General features: G+C 40.1%; 1 protein-coding gene across 1 annotated transcript; it reads right to left on the bottom strand.

The window, feature by feature from the left end:
- Positions 1 to 3,883: 3,883 nt before the first annotated feature.
- LOC146657294 (aquaporin-3-like) lies at positions 3,884 to 11,428 on the bottom strand. Its single transcript, XM_085425271.1, has 6 exons — positions 11,221 to 11,428; positions 7,276 to 7,402; positions 7,000 to 7,137; positions 5,369 to 5,484; positions 5,058 to 5,275; positions 3,884 to 4,965 (listed from the first exon to the last, which is right to left on the bottom strand). The coding sequence occupies exons 1-6, from the start codon at positions 11,326 to 11,328 to the stop codon at positions 4,755 to 4,757; spliced, it is 918 nt and encodes a 305-aa protein (XP_085281397.1). The 5' UTR covers positions 11,329 to 11,428; the 3' UTR covers positions 3,884 to 4,754.
- Between the last annotated feature and the right edge of the window lie 3,667 nt (positions 11,429 to 15,095).

A 15,095-nucleotide genomic window follows, 5' to 3' on the forward strand; every position in this document is an offset into this window, starting at 1 on the left:
CTGCTTTGCTTTCACTCTTCTGTCCATTTCATCCTAAACCAGCTCGATGGGGTTTAAGTCTGGAGACTGTGCTAGACACTCCATCTTTTCAAACTTACCATCTTGTTCTCTTTTCCTGAGGTAATTCTGGCTTAGCTTGGACTTTGGGTCATTATCTTGCTTTAGGATGAACCTCTGACCAAGTAGGTGCATACCAGAGGGTATTGCATGGCAATGCAGAATGCCGCAGTAGCCATTTTGGTTCAGGGTGCCTCTGACTCTGTACAAGACAATGACCCTGAATCCAGCAAAACAGCCCCAAACCATCACACTCGTCCTGTCAAACCTGCAACTTAAAGTCTTCTCCTCACAGTTGAACCTGAGACTTGTTTACTATGACCACTATTAAACTGTGCTTGAAAGTGTTGCCCTGTGAGCCACCTATCACGCAAGCTGTTAACTCTCAGAAACTTGTCCTCTGATTCAGTTGTGGCTTTGTATTATCAGTTGTGGCTTCCTGTCAGAGTTTGGACCAGTTTCTGAGTGCCTTTGATGGTGAAGGAAATTGTACTGACACCTTGAATTTGGCAGTTTCTCTTTAGGAAAGACCTACATTTTTAAGTGTTATGATGGTGTGTCTCTCTTCCATTGTTACTTGCCTCTTTCCTGCAATACAATACTGTTCACCTGATGCTCACAAGGGTATGGTACCACAGTCTGTTCCAACACTGCTTTTGTGCAGACAAGAGGGGGTTGTAAGTAATCCAGAAAAGTTGGAACACCTGTAGGAATTAGTAGCGCCAGCTTTCAAGGTTCGATCAACCATTGCTGCAGAACAGCTTTAAATTGTTAACCCATTTTGTGTTCCCTGTAAAAGGTCTTTTGTATAGTTTGGACATGTACAGAATTTTTCACTTTTAACGTTACTTTTTTTTAAACCTCTGGCAGTTCACCACTTCCCTTTGTACCATTTCAAGCTATTCACTGGACTTAAACAAGTTGAATTGTAATAAATAACTGGAAAAAATTGAGGCATGTAGTGTACATTTTATCAAAGTCTCTGGTGTAGATCGCCCTCCTAGGGATTAGTTTGTGTTGAAGAAGAGTCATGTGATGCATGAAAGGCACCTTATGAGCGCAAAGAGTGTCTGAAACGGAAAAAGCAACATAAGAAAGCTGATAACGGCTGTTGTCATAATAGTTATTTCCAACTGTGAAGCCAGCTAATGCAGAAACCCCCCCCCCCCCCCCCCCAAAAAAAAACAGGCCGACTCAATAAAATTCAGATGTTAACATCTGTCATTAAGACAGAAAAAAGAAAAAGGTATAAACCTATCCATTTGAAAATATAGGCTGTTTTCAGGAAGGAAAAACTCCCTTTTAACAGGAAGAAACCTCTGGCAGAACCAGGCTCAGGAAGGGGCGGGCCATCTGCCACGACTCGTTGGGGTGAGAGAAGGAAAACAGGAGAAAGACATGCTGTGGAAGGGAGTCAGAGATTAATAACAAGTATGATTCAATGCAGAGAGGTCTGTTAAGACATAGTGAGTGAGAAAGGTGACTGAAAAAGAAAATTCAATGCATCACGGGCATCCCCCAGCAGCCTACACCTATTGCAGCATAACTAAAGGAGGATTCAGGGTCACCTGATCCAGCCCTAACTAAAGAGCAAAGTGCTCTAATGGGGTTATGTGGTACTATAAGGTCATTAAGATAAGATGGGGCATGATTATTTAAGACGTTGTACAGTGTTATTACAAAAGTATGAGCACCCTTGATAATTTTCATGATTTTCCTTCATAAATCATCGGTTGTTTGGATCAGCAATTTCATTTAAATATACCATATAGCAGATGAACACAATGATATTTGAGAAGTGTAACGATTTGACAGGTTTGATGGTTTCATGGATAGCCTGCTTTAAGTCACACCATAGATTTTCAATAATATTCAGGTCTGGGGACTGAGACGGCCATTCCAGAATGTTGTACTTGTTCCTCTGCATGAATGCCTTAGTAGATTTTGAGCAGTGTTTAGGGTCATTGTCTTATTGAAATATACAGCCATGGCGCAACTTCAACTTTGTCACTGATTCTTGAACATTGTTCTCAAGAATCTGCTGATATCAACTGGAATCCATGCGACCCTCAACTTTAACAAGATTCCCAGTACCTGCACTGGGCACACAGCCCCACAGCATGATGGAACCGCCACCACATTTTACTGTGGGCAGCAAGTGTTTCTCTTGGAAAGCTGTGTTCTGTTTCCACCACGTGTATGGCCTCGTGTTATGCCCAAATAACTCTAGTTTCATCAGTCCACAGCACCTTATTCCAAAATGAAGGTTGTGCAAATGTGCTTTAGCATACCTCAAGCGACTCTGTGGCATGTGTGCAGAAAAGGCTTCTTCTGCATTACTCTCCCGTACAGAATCTCCTTGTGCAAAGTGCGCTGAATAGTTTAACGATGCACAGTGACACCATCTGCAGGAAGATGATGTTGCAGGTCTTTGGAGCTGGTGTGTGGGTTGACTATGACTGTTCTCATCATCATTTGCCTCTGCTTATCTAAGATTTAGGCCTTAGAACCGTCCCTGTGGTCTTCCATTTCCTCACTATGTTGCTCACAGAATTAAGAAGCAGAAAATCAGAGTTCATCTGGGTCTTTATGTCTTTACGACATTCCTGCAGTTTAACTAATTGGTGTGTGTTATCTGTCTTCATCGTAAGATAAAGTTGAGTGTAAACTGCATAGCAGTGAAAATGTATGCTATGCCTTCTAATGATGCTGCCTAAGGGAAGCATGTATAATGTAAACAGAACTGGTCCTAGCACTGAACCCTGTGGAACTCCATAATTAACCTTAGTGAGTGAAGAGAGAAAATACAATCCTAAAGGCAGAAAAAGCACAAACAAGCACAAATTCTGCTGGTTGAGCAGCGACTGAGTTTGATTCCCTAACCCGGGCCTTAAATATTTTAATGTATATGGGTTGTGTGTCTGAGGTGGGGTTCATTTTGAACTGTTTTTATTTTATCAAGTATTGTTTAACTTTTGTAGTTTTTGTTAAGGAACGGTTGTTAGGTAAATTGTGAAAGGATTTTGTTAATATTAAGTTTAACGTATAATTTATCCTTTTTTTGTGTATAAACCTGCTGATTTCGTCCCTTTTGCTTCCAGGCTGAGAGCTGAAGGTGGTGGAGGGTTTCCCAGCTGACTTTTATTATGTGCTGTGTGTGTGGTTGGTGCCAGATTCTCTTCGCAGTTGAGTGCATGCTCACAAGTGTCTGGGGTGATCTATTTATCTTTTTTATTTGTTGAAATCGTCTCCCCGTCAAGTTGACCATCCTCAGTTCTGAACACCAACCCCCATTCCCGTTATGGTTGAATGTGTAGAGTTTTAAAAAAAGTTTTCTTTGAGTAACGAAGTATAACTTTTAATTGTGAAATCACATCTCCTGCCTCATATTAGTGGAACAAACCTGTGTACCTTACTGGTGTTAGTACTTATTTCTTTAGGTGAAATTCCAAAGGTGGCGTTGTTGGTAGCCCTAGCTATAGTGAAAACAGTGAGTATGAAGGGCAAAGTACTGAATTACTCTTTTATACATTGCTCCCACAATTGTTCATTATTGTAAGATATATATTTAGTTTGTCAGAAGGGGATAGGCGCAAGCTAGTCTGTCTGAGAAGTGAACCTTTATGTGTCACTTTAGCTTATTTTTATGACAATGTTTTGTACTTTTTATCTCATGTAATCAGAGTACAGTCACGTTCAGAAATTAGAAGCACTTCTGACAAACAGGAAAAAGGAATATCAGGAGAGTAACATGAACCACACTTACGTTATGCAAAAACAAAAAGGAGAACTTTACTGCAATCATTCAAAAGCATTTCCCCTCAACCTACATACAAAATTTAAAGAGTCACTGTCCAGTCTGGCACCTAGTAAAGGACAAAAAGGATATAAAAAACACACCCATCAATAGACACCGATGAACGTAGGCAATATGTTTCTATGAAATAAGACTTTTTTTCACACTAGTTTCAAGCATGGAAATGGAATTTAATATCTTTAAATAACATTTATTTAGAAAATTTGGTCAAAAATGAAACACGTGTGGATATAAGAAAGAAGCAGATTTAGTTACTTCAAGATTGTCTTTGTAAAGGGTAGAAAGATTATAGCCCTATAACCCTCGCTACAATCTCTCTACCCAAGATAACAGAGGCAACAGTTTGCACAGGTATGATAATGTCACTGAGTGGCGCCTACATTAAGTGAAATGTACTACTTTCATTATATAGACAAGATAGACAAATGTTTGAACATGCTTATGTTTGATTGTTTTAATATCCCACTGAAATGGGCTGAGAAAAGCACAGAACAGGATTTTTAAAAATATTTTAATCTAACTAAGTATATACAGAATATAAAGTATGTAAAACTCCATAAAAAGATTATCTAAAATTAAATTGGTGTAAAGCATACAATACTGTTAAGTCTGGTGTTGTAGATACTAAAATCTGAAAGTTCATGTCATAAAAGAATTAATGTAATTCTTTGCTTCTGAATTCATATTTAAATTCACACAGTCAGTCTCTAAACTATGACACATAAACATGCAACTGTACAGAAGGTAACCTGACATCTATCTGGGGAGAAGTCCCAACAGAAACAATTGTTTGAGAACAATAGCTGTGTCAGGAAGTAAGTGAGGGTGGGATACTATGTATTTAGTGCATGTTTTTTTTAAGTGACATCTCTCTAACGGACTAACACTCATTTCTTTCTTTCACAGCCTCTCTGGAGTTGTCTTTGGAAGTCACATTGGTGAGTCGGACAGTCTCCTGCTCTGTGCTCTCTTTCCTGTCACGTACTTCCCCTTCCATGTGGAAACCAACCATCAGCTGGTATATCATTACACCAATGAAGGTACCGAGGAATGGAGCAAAAACAGGGACCAGGAACCAGCCTTGTCTAACCCTGGACAGAGACAGAATAAGAGTTAGTAAGTGTTAGTAGGGATCACTGTAAAGGCAATGTGAAGGAAAAGTAGTTCAAATCTGTCCACTGACGTGAAAACCTCACTCCCCCAACCAGCTATAGCGGTGAAAAGACGTGGTCCGAGGTCTCTGGCAGGATTCACTGCATAGCCAGAATTAAAGCCCATAGACAATCCAATGACCAGAACCACAAATCCCACAGTGAAGGCCTCCAGCCCTTGGGGGATAGGGTTGTTGTGAGGATCCACAATGGCCAGAATGCAAACTATCAGTGCTGCTGTGCCAATAATCTGTGTGGTAAAAATGAAATGTAAGAGGGAATCCCATCTATATTCTGTTCTTAAAATTTGTGTATAAAACCAGTTTGCATTTCAAAAGACTACCTGATCAAAGAAACCGTTGACAAGGGTGAGATGGTTTCCAGGATAAGTAGCAAAGATGCCAGCTGTGGCGTCAGGTCCAGTCACATTAAAACTTGCAGGATGGTCCCACAGGGCATCTAATGGGATCCAAATAATAAGATGTTTTTTTTTTTTAATTATTGCTGTTGTTGCTGCTTAAATAATAAGATATGATAATTATATACACTCAACAAAAATATAAACGCAACACCTTTGTTACTGCTCCCATTCCCCATGGGATGGACGTAGAGACCTAAAATTCATTCCAGATACACAATATAACCATCCCTCCCAAACAGTGGTCACAAATCAGTCCAAATGTGTGGTAGTGGGCACATCTGCCATATTGAGATAATCCATCCCACCTCACAGGTGTGCCACATCAGGATGCTGATCTGACATCATGAGTAGTGCACAGGTGTACCTCAGACTGCCCACAACAAAAGGCCACCCTGGAATGTGCAGTTTTTTGCGCTATTGGGGGTCTGGGGACCCAGAACCGGTCAGTATCTGGTGTGACCACCATTTGCCTCATGCAGTGCAACACATCGTCGCATGGAGTCTATCAGATTGTCAATTGTGGCCTGTGGAATGTTGGTCCACTCCACTTCAATGGCTGTGCGAGGTTGTTGGATATTCGTGGGAACTGGTACACGCTGTCGTATACGCCGGTCAAGCACATCCCGAACATGCTCAATGGGTGACATGTCCGGTGAGTATGCTGGCCATGCAAGAACTGGGACATTCTCAGCTGCCATCTGCCCTGAACAATATGAACCATGATTCATCCGTGAAGCGCACACCTCTCCAACGTGCCAGACGCCATCGAATGTGAGCATTAGCCCACACATGTCTGTTACGGCGACGAGCTGGAGTCAGGTCAAGACCCCGATGAGGACGACGGGCATGCAGTTGAGCATCCCTGAGACGGTTTCTGACAGTTTGTGCAGAAATTGTTTGGTTGTGCAAACCAATTGTTCCAGCAGCTGTCTGGGTGGCTGGTCTCAGACGATCTTGGAGGTGAACCTGCTGGATGTGGAGGTCCTGGGCTGGTGTGGTTACACGAGGTCTGCGGTTGTGAGGCCGGTTGGATGTGCTGCCATATTCTCTGAAACGCCTGTGGAGACGGCTTATGGTTGAGAAATTAACATTCAATGCACGGGCGACAGATCTGGTTGACATTCCTGCTGTCAGCATGCCAGTTTCACGCTCCCTCATTGCTTGTGGCATCTGTGGCATTTTGCTGTGAGACAAAACTGCACATTCCAGGGTGGCCTTTTGTTGTGGGCAGTCTGAGGTACACCTGTGCACTACTCATGATGTCAGATCAGCATCCTGATGTGGCACACCTGTGAGGTGGGATGGATTATCTCAATATGGCAGATGTGCCCACTACCACACATTTGGACTGATTTGTGACCACTGTTTGGGAGGGATGGTTATATTGTGTATCTGGAATGAATTTTAGGTCTCTACGTCCATCCCATGGGGAATGGGAGCAGTAACAAAGGTGTTGCGTTTATATTTTTGTTGAGTGTATATATATATTGTATATTTATCTAATAATTATATAATAAGATAATTCTGACTCATCACTAGAAGTCTTCACTTACCATAGTACATGCCAAAAATAATAGCAGCACCAAAGAAAGCACCAATTGTCTGAAAGAGGAAGTACATGGGAAACTTTCTCCAGCGCTCTCTTCCAAGCAGACACAAGGCAAAAGTTACTGCTGGGTTGAGATGGCCGCCTGCAAATGCAGATGTTGACATTATGTCAGTGTGTGCAGTCCATAATCACACAAAATCACAGCCTTGCCTAAAGTAAAACAAAAAAAGCTCTAAATACATGTTACATAACATAAACATCAATAAATCAGTTTGCTTACCTGATATTTGGCCACAGACCAAGATGCCTAACGTAGCAGCAAAGCCGAAGGCAAAGTTGACAGTAAGGAACATACCATGGGAACCACCGCTCAACACCAACTGGGCCACAGAACCGCAGCCAAACATCTGGAGAGAGAGCAGAGAAATCAAGTTCAATTGGGTCCCAATAAATGAATACACTAGTTTTTGGTTGTTTCTCTTGTAGAACAGTTAATATAATGAAAAATTCAATGTGTGTTTTTGTTTAAATGGGTCTATTTAAATTTGACTAAATGTTTTCTGTCCGTTTGTTGCATTGACTTTTGTTTGAAATGAAGAAAACCTTTCCAATTGCTCTGAGAAATGCATTCTGCATATCAAGACTTTACAAAGTTTTGTGTACGACATCAACCATACTCAGCATCTCACAATATAAGTATTGTACATTAGAGGCCCTGTTAGTCAGTCAAGGTGAGATTAAAGAATGTGATCATTATTTGTGAGACCTGTAAAACAAAAACCCACTGAATGAGACCTGCTCTGAATGAAATCCATTGTTTTAACAAGGGCAGGCAGGAGAAGACTACACTACATGTACAGAAAGGTCAGTATGTTGACCTTGATCGGAGGGGAACTGTCATTATTCCCAAGTGATTTATCCAAGAAGGGGGAAAAACAAGTCCTAATCCACTTGGAAAGAGGATAAAGATGGTTTGGGAACATTTTTCTTTATCAACAGCACCAGGGTGAGGTGTTCCGGGCACGTCCCACCGGGAGGAGGCCCTGGGGCAGACCAAGGACGCACTGGAGAGATTATATCCCTCAGATGGCCAGGGAACGCCTTGATGTTCCCCTGGATAAGCTGGACGAGGTGGCTGGGGAGAGGGAGGTCTTGCCCCTCCGCTTAGGCTGGTGCCCCTTGCGACCTGGCCCCAGATAAGTGGAAGAAGATGGATGGATGGCTGGATGGAACAGCACCAAACAGGATATGTCAAACTGTGTGTTCAGAGTACCTCGTGATTATATTTGTGCATATATCCATGAGTGTTCTTTGGATGTGCTTGTAAGTGTAGTATGTAAGCGTCCATGCTTAGGCTTCTGTGCTCTAAGCCCCATGAAGAGGATTCTTTTCACTGAGATCAGATGACGTTGAGGTTAGTCTGAGGGAACCGCCTTTAGAGGGACTGGCGCCTGAGGAATGCTCATTATCACTGTGCTCAGTGTAAACTCTCCTCCTACGATGAGACCAGCCGTTGCTGGAAAAATAGGATATAGCTGAGTCTTATGCTAGAATTGTGCTTAGCTGTTTTATTTTTAGGAGTGTGAACAAAGTCTTTTTGATACTTCTTAATGTCATAGGCACTGGATTACAAATGATCAGCCATTAGCTTGTGAGTGTCCATTTCCTGATTTAGATCGCATTCCACCAGAAAGGTCTCATTTAAATCTGATACTAAATTTGGACACAGGGAGAGCTACTTCCAGCTTGCAGAAGCACTTCTAGAAGTGCTCATATTCAGTGATTCTGTGCTCTTTTCACAAATTACAGTTACTTCATATGTTTCTGTCATAATGTAGCTTAACTGCAACCCAGCAACAAACATTCAAGTTGCCGATTCAGCATTTCATACATCTATAGTGCCAAATGTTAGCACAGTCAGGGAGCTTATAAAAGAACTGCAGAGCAGTCAGCCAACTGAAACAGACACTTAGGATTTGTCTGGGAGTGAGAGGCCTGAAACCGGTCTCTGTGGGATCTTTTTAAAATCAGGATGAAGAGCCTTAGAGGAATTCCAACAGCTACTCTCCAGATGAAAGCAGACTGCTTTTGAAGTGGAAAATGGATTCCACCTTCACATGGGTTTAGCACACCAGTGGCAACCAAAGACACAATCTGCTGCTGTGAGAGGATTTTTATGAAATCAAGTATAATCAAGTGTGCCTTATAATCGAGTGTTCATATATTTTCACATAACCAAGCTTATTGTTAAAGAGAACATAATGCATTCCTTACTTTAGTGTCTGAGATGTTTGACAAGTATACAAGTATGTATTCTTTAACCCAGTGTGTGTGATGTCAGATAAGTGTGATATACTTCTATGTTTTTATTCTTAGTTTGTGTGCAGAGGTCAGATAAGCTTAGGTAATGTCTGGCCTTTTCCCTTTCGGTTAAAAGAGGAAGTACTATGTAACCCATTTTGCCTTATAAATAAAGCAACCAGCCTGCACTGAGTGTGTGTGATTTTGCTGAGAGGCACACACCCATGCGCATGTCTTAATACTCTCTGAGTCGGTCTGCAGTGTCTTATTTCTCTTACTTGTGAACAAATGTCTTAACCCCTGACATTTAATTGGTCCTTCGTAGCCGGAGAACTGACTGTTATTTTTAACGTCTAGTTTTCCACAGACGGTCTTCATCGGATCCTGACGTCGTGACGCCTGCGCTGGAAAAGAGTCTGTGCACAGCAAAAGAAAATCCAGGAGCGTGAATTCGATCTCCGGTCAGCGTCTTATACAGGCCTTCACGGCTCCAGGACCCGATGAGCGCCGGATTCAAAAACGCAGCGCCACAGTAAGGTGAATATGAAACACTGCATTCCATCAAGCGTTAAAATACGTTGATATTGAGATTTTCCTTTAAAATAGTGTAAACCTGGTTAGCGCCGACAGATCTCATTCCCACTTTTTCATGCCAAAGAAGGTGTCAAAAAAATGCAAAAAAAAAAAAAAACAAATGTCTTAACCCCTGACAGCTGCTGATGCTGCTGCTGCTAAATGGCTTCCAAGGTCAAAGCCAGTTTAGACTCAGTGATGAGGCATTTAAGCACGCTATACTAACAGAAAAGTTACTCAGTCAGTTCATGACATATTTTAAATGCCTTTGACTAGAACTAATTTTTTCCATATGCAATGGTCAATTTGTGAGCAAATCTACCATGAATTTCAGACAATATTAAAACACGCACGGCTGCACACACCCAGTGAGCATGAGTTCATCTGGAGGCATTGAAAATCACAAACAAAAATTAAGAAGAAAGAGGAATTTTTACGCAAGATATTATTGCATAAGAAAAATGTGGCACCTATTATTCTGCCACTGAACGTGTCCTGATGAATAACTTCACCACACCTTTGTGTACTATCAGTAGTCACACCAAGAGTTACACCATTACAGGTCAAATATTTCTAATTTCCCATAATGATTTAACATAGATCAATCCAAAGTGCTCAAAACAAATGTAGATCATATATATGTACATACACGGGATATTTTAATCAGGGGTAGCCTGCTTCTGTGAGTTTATTATCAGGTTATTATCAGGTTTACAGATCACATTGTGCTGCAAGATTAATCATGTTTAGTCATTAAAAGAATACGCTGCCTGCTAGAATTTAAATTATTAACTGTAAAATCCATTTTATTCTTGGCGTCATTTCAAAATAAACAACTTTTAATGGTATACTCTGGAGTCTATATTTCTACAGTATATCTATATATTTCAGTTAGCAAGCAAAAGTTGTCCACCTCACAGTTATTGTTTTGATGCCTATTTTAACCTTTATGTTTGAGACAATGCAAGATAAAATTCTATTTCATCTTTTGTCGGCCTCTGTCTTTAATACTGATACTGAAAACAAAAACAACAATAACAAATGTGCTGTTCCTCATACTGAATTATCATCATTACTTTGCATGTATTAACTTCCATGTTCATGTGCACATATATAACTCCTTTTTATGTGAAGAAAGGGTGAGGTTGCGCCTCTGGGATCCTACACACAAACACACACACACATATATATGTATATAACAGGTGAGCAGGGGTTATTCATAATAGATAGCATTATTTAAAGGATGAATATTGTTTTAATGTTGTGTTGAGATTATACATGAATTCCATGCATACACGCACAGACACAGGTGCACACATTCTTACGCTTCCACACACAAACATGCACTTACCACAAGGATGAGAGTGCCAAGACACTCTGCCAGGGCTTGACGAAACAGCAGGTTGCGGATCTGGAAGAAGCGGGACAGTTTATCCAGATAATGCTTTTGCCAGCCCATGTCTTCTTGTCACAGGTTGAAGAGACTGTGAGAAATGACACAAACACACACACACACACACACAGTTGGTAGAATTTCCTGAGTGCCTGTGAAGCTGAGAGGACTGAGTTCCTCTTTTATAGCCAATGGTCTCGGATGGCCATTCTGAGCTTGGACCCACCCCTCTATACCCCGCCTCTGTGCTAGCTTGGTTTTGTCACTGACCTGTTCACTCCCTCACCACCTGTCACGCACAAACACCCATACACACACACACACACACTCTGTACACCTTTTTTTCTTCCTCAGGACATTTTTGCATTGTAAGGTAAATACTTTATTATTACCTTTACCCTCCTTTACAACCAAAAATAGTCTAACCAAATAAAATGAAGTTATATATTTAAACTTAAATGTATGTTTAAGTTTACTGATGATGCTTGTTCTCTGTCCCTCAGAATTGGGATTAGAAGTACTCACTGTATGAAAAATAAGATATAATTATGTATTTACTAATACGCAGGTATCCTGGGTTTTTTGTTTGATTAAAAAAAGCAAATGTTGGAAAGAATTCCTATTTCCACTCATTGGGAAACAACAAGTGGAAGCAAATCCAAACTTACCTGGTTGCCACAAGAGCCATATAGCATATGGAATGCTATATATATATATATACACACATCTTGACAAATGAATCTCCATTATTTTCAAAGCAGTATATTCTGAACCCTAGAGTTCCAGAGTTATCGGAGCACACACACAAATACACACACATGTGTAATTCATGCTGTTTGCCACCAGTACTGGATCATTCCCAGCTAATCACACACATCTTCTCTTCTACTCTTTCTGTCACCTTATTTTGTCTGTGCTTTTCTTATGTTCCTCTTCTGAAACTTCATCACCATACATTATGTCTCCTTTGTCTGGTTAGAAATGTGAGAACATGTGCTCTGTAAGGCCTCAGCTATGCTGGTATCAATAGGAATCTGGATCCCATTCTAAAATACTCCTGTTTTTGTCTGTGTGTGTTGTTGATGTTGCCAGTTTTTGCATGATAGTGGAGTCCATCAGCTGGAATTTACCCAAGGACTGCTAAACAAATGTGCACACGTTTATAGACACATAAAACTGCTTATTTAAAATGTCAACTTATGAAAAAAAATTCCACTTTCAGGCATACAGAAAACTTTTTCTCCATAATTTATGGAGATGTTATTGTGTAAAAGGCAATCTGAGTCATTGCCAGCCAGATATGTCAACTCGAACATGGTTAAGTCACGTGCAACATTTTACAAGGAACCTTTTTTTGAATAGGAGTAGGCGTCCCCTGAGGAGATTACTGAGGAGAATGCTTCCTAAACCAACTTTGGGGAAAGCAGGATTCTAAAATGGTAGAATTTGATGTAAATTATATGAAGGGAAATTGAAGATTAGCAGGGGGGACTAGATGATTCAGCAGAGAAATTTCTCATTACATTGATATTGACTGGTGTTATTTCTTCTTGTTCTTGTATGTCCCCCTTTTCCACCTGCGTTTTCTACACACATCCACATAGTTTGCTCAAAAACTGTTAATTTTGCTAACAATTAAATGTTATTTGGAGGCTAAAAGAACATCATTTTTGTATGTATTCAGTTCTCAGCTCAAACACAATTTTGAAAGACAGTGGAGCTGCATTTTTCAGCCATGTGGTTTTATCTAACTTTTCCTGGAAGAGTTTGGCTCAGAAACTGGACAGTTAGTGCGAAAGTGAAAAAATGGGGATACCCACAAGAATTTAAGTCCTCTTTTGACATCCTTACAATTAAAACTCTAGTATGATGAGCAGGAGAAAAGGCACAGAAGCTGCCAAGAAATACACAGCCTTTGTCCTGAGTCTTCCCCCCTCACTGTTTATAGGCCCACCAAAAAGAAAATAAGTCGCAGATTTTGGCTGAAAAGGTAGCTCCTTGTACCTTTGGACTCTATTGTATGATTTTTTTTCATGCTGTTCATACTACTCAATTCATCTGACTTCAAAACACTTAAAATATTCTTCTGTCTTCACTTTTCTAAAGCCTGAAAACAGGAGCCCAGAGTGAGTGCAGATGTGGCAAAAATATGTTGCCTACCACAGCTTCACTATTTCAAACTTTTTAACTATTTACTATAAAAACATCTACGCTGATATTATTGAAGTTTTTGATCTGTGGCTCTATGTTCGACGTGTGTGCCAGACGTGTCTCGTGTAGGAGTGGCAATACTGTAGTTGTTTTAGAACCAGAATTCAGTAATATACAGGTTCCCTGTGTTCAGAATACAATGACAGCATCACTATACATTATTCACCTGCTTTGATCAAAACCCAAAGGCAGATGTATGAATTTTTTTTGTCTGTTAGCTCAATAATGAAATCTATTGATCTGAAATCTGGCTTACCATCTGAGAATACATAAAGCAATTAAATACATGGATTTTGTTCATAAATTCTTCATTTATACAGTACTGCGAGAACGTCTTCAGCCACCTCTCGTTTCTTTATACTTTTCTGGGAAAATGGGAAATAGGTGTAGTGATTTACCAAAAAGCATGGGAATACAGCATATGAGGTATGAACAGATTTTCAATAATTCTAATATGTTTGAAAGCCAGTGTTTGGTGTGGCCACCTTTATTCTTCAACATCTGAACTCTCTTTGGCAAGCTTTCTTGTCATTTCTTCAAGTAGTCTTCAGGAATAGTTCTTCAGGCTTCTTGAAGGATAACTGTCTTTATGCTCTGTTCTCTGTCATGATCCCACAGTGCTTTAATAATCCAGTAATCTGAGCTCTGGGGAGGCCAGTTAATGGCTGATGGTATTCCACTGCATGTTCTTCTGTCTGCGTTTGTTTTTACTGCACTGGCAGTGGTGTTTGGGATCATTGCCATACCAAAAGAAAAAAGAAAAAAAGAAGCCATTGCCAATAACAGACTTTTAGATGGCATTGTATGGTGGATAAAACCTGAAAGCAATTTTCATGTTTACAACTCCACTGAAGTTAGGAGATCAAAGCCAACTTTGTGGATAATTAGTTTATTAATGCTCATTGAAGCAGTTCAACCTTTAAGATTAAGCATCTCTCAAGAAAATCGTGGATGTAAATGGGCAGCATTAAACAAGCAAGGAGAAACAAGCTGACAGAGGAAACTGGCACAAGCACGGGGAAGACATGCAAACTGCACCCAAAAGGAATTTTGAAATATTTTTGCCACAGGGCAATTGTGTTAAACACTAAGCTTCTATGCTTATGGTTGTCCTTTTGTTTTAGTAGGGAAATCAAGTTTGACCAAGATATACTAGAATTTAGCTTCCGCTGCCTTTTTGCTGTCTTGCTTGCACAAATGTTAAAAGTTGTGACTCCAAGCCATGTTTAGTTTTTCTTATAATGAGCAACAAAGGTGACAACTTAAAAAGAAATAGAAAAACTTAAAAGCAAAACAGTCACAAGTTCCATTGCTCTTCTTGGTAATCATAGCCTTTTTTCTTTGTCTAAAATAAAACACAAACGGTATCTTTGCATCAGCAGCAGTGATGAAATAGATCCCGTTTGCAGAGTTTTGAATGTCTACCAACAGTTTTAGGTTACTAAAATGGTTACTCATACAGTACTTACACATAATTGCTGCATATGCTTTCAGTCATAGATAACTGTATTCTGTTCATCACTTAGTCAATTAAATAAGAGGAAAAAGTTTTAAAGTTCCATTAAAATGATTAAAATGTCCCCTCGTGTGGAAGGAAGGAAATCCTCATGAGAAACTTGAGT

Source organism: Rhamphochromis longiceps, linkage group LG12 (assembly GCF_057381845.1).
Source record: "Rhamphochromis longiceps isolate RC_006_pf linkage group LG12, R_longiceps_female_GT1.1, whole genome shotgun sequence".
NCBI lineage: Eukaryota > Metazoa > Chordata > Actinopteri > Cichliformes > Cichlidae > Rhamphochromis > Rhamphochromis longiceps.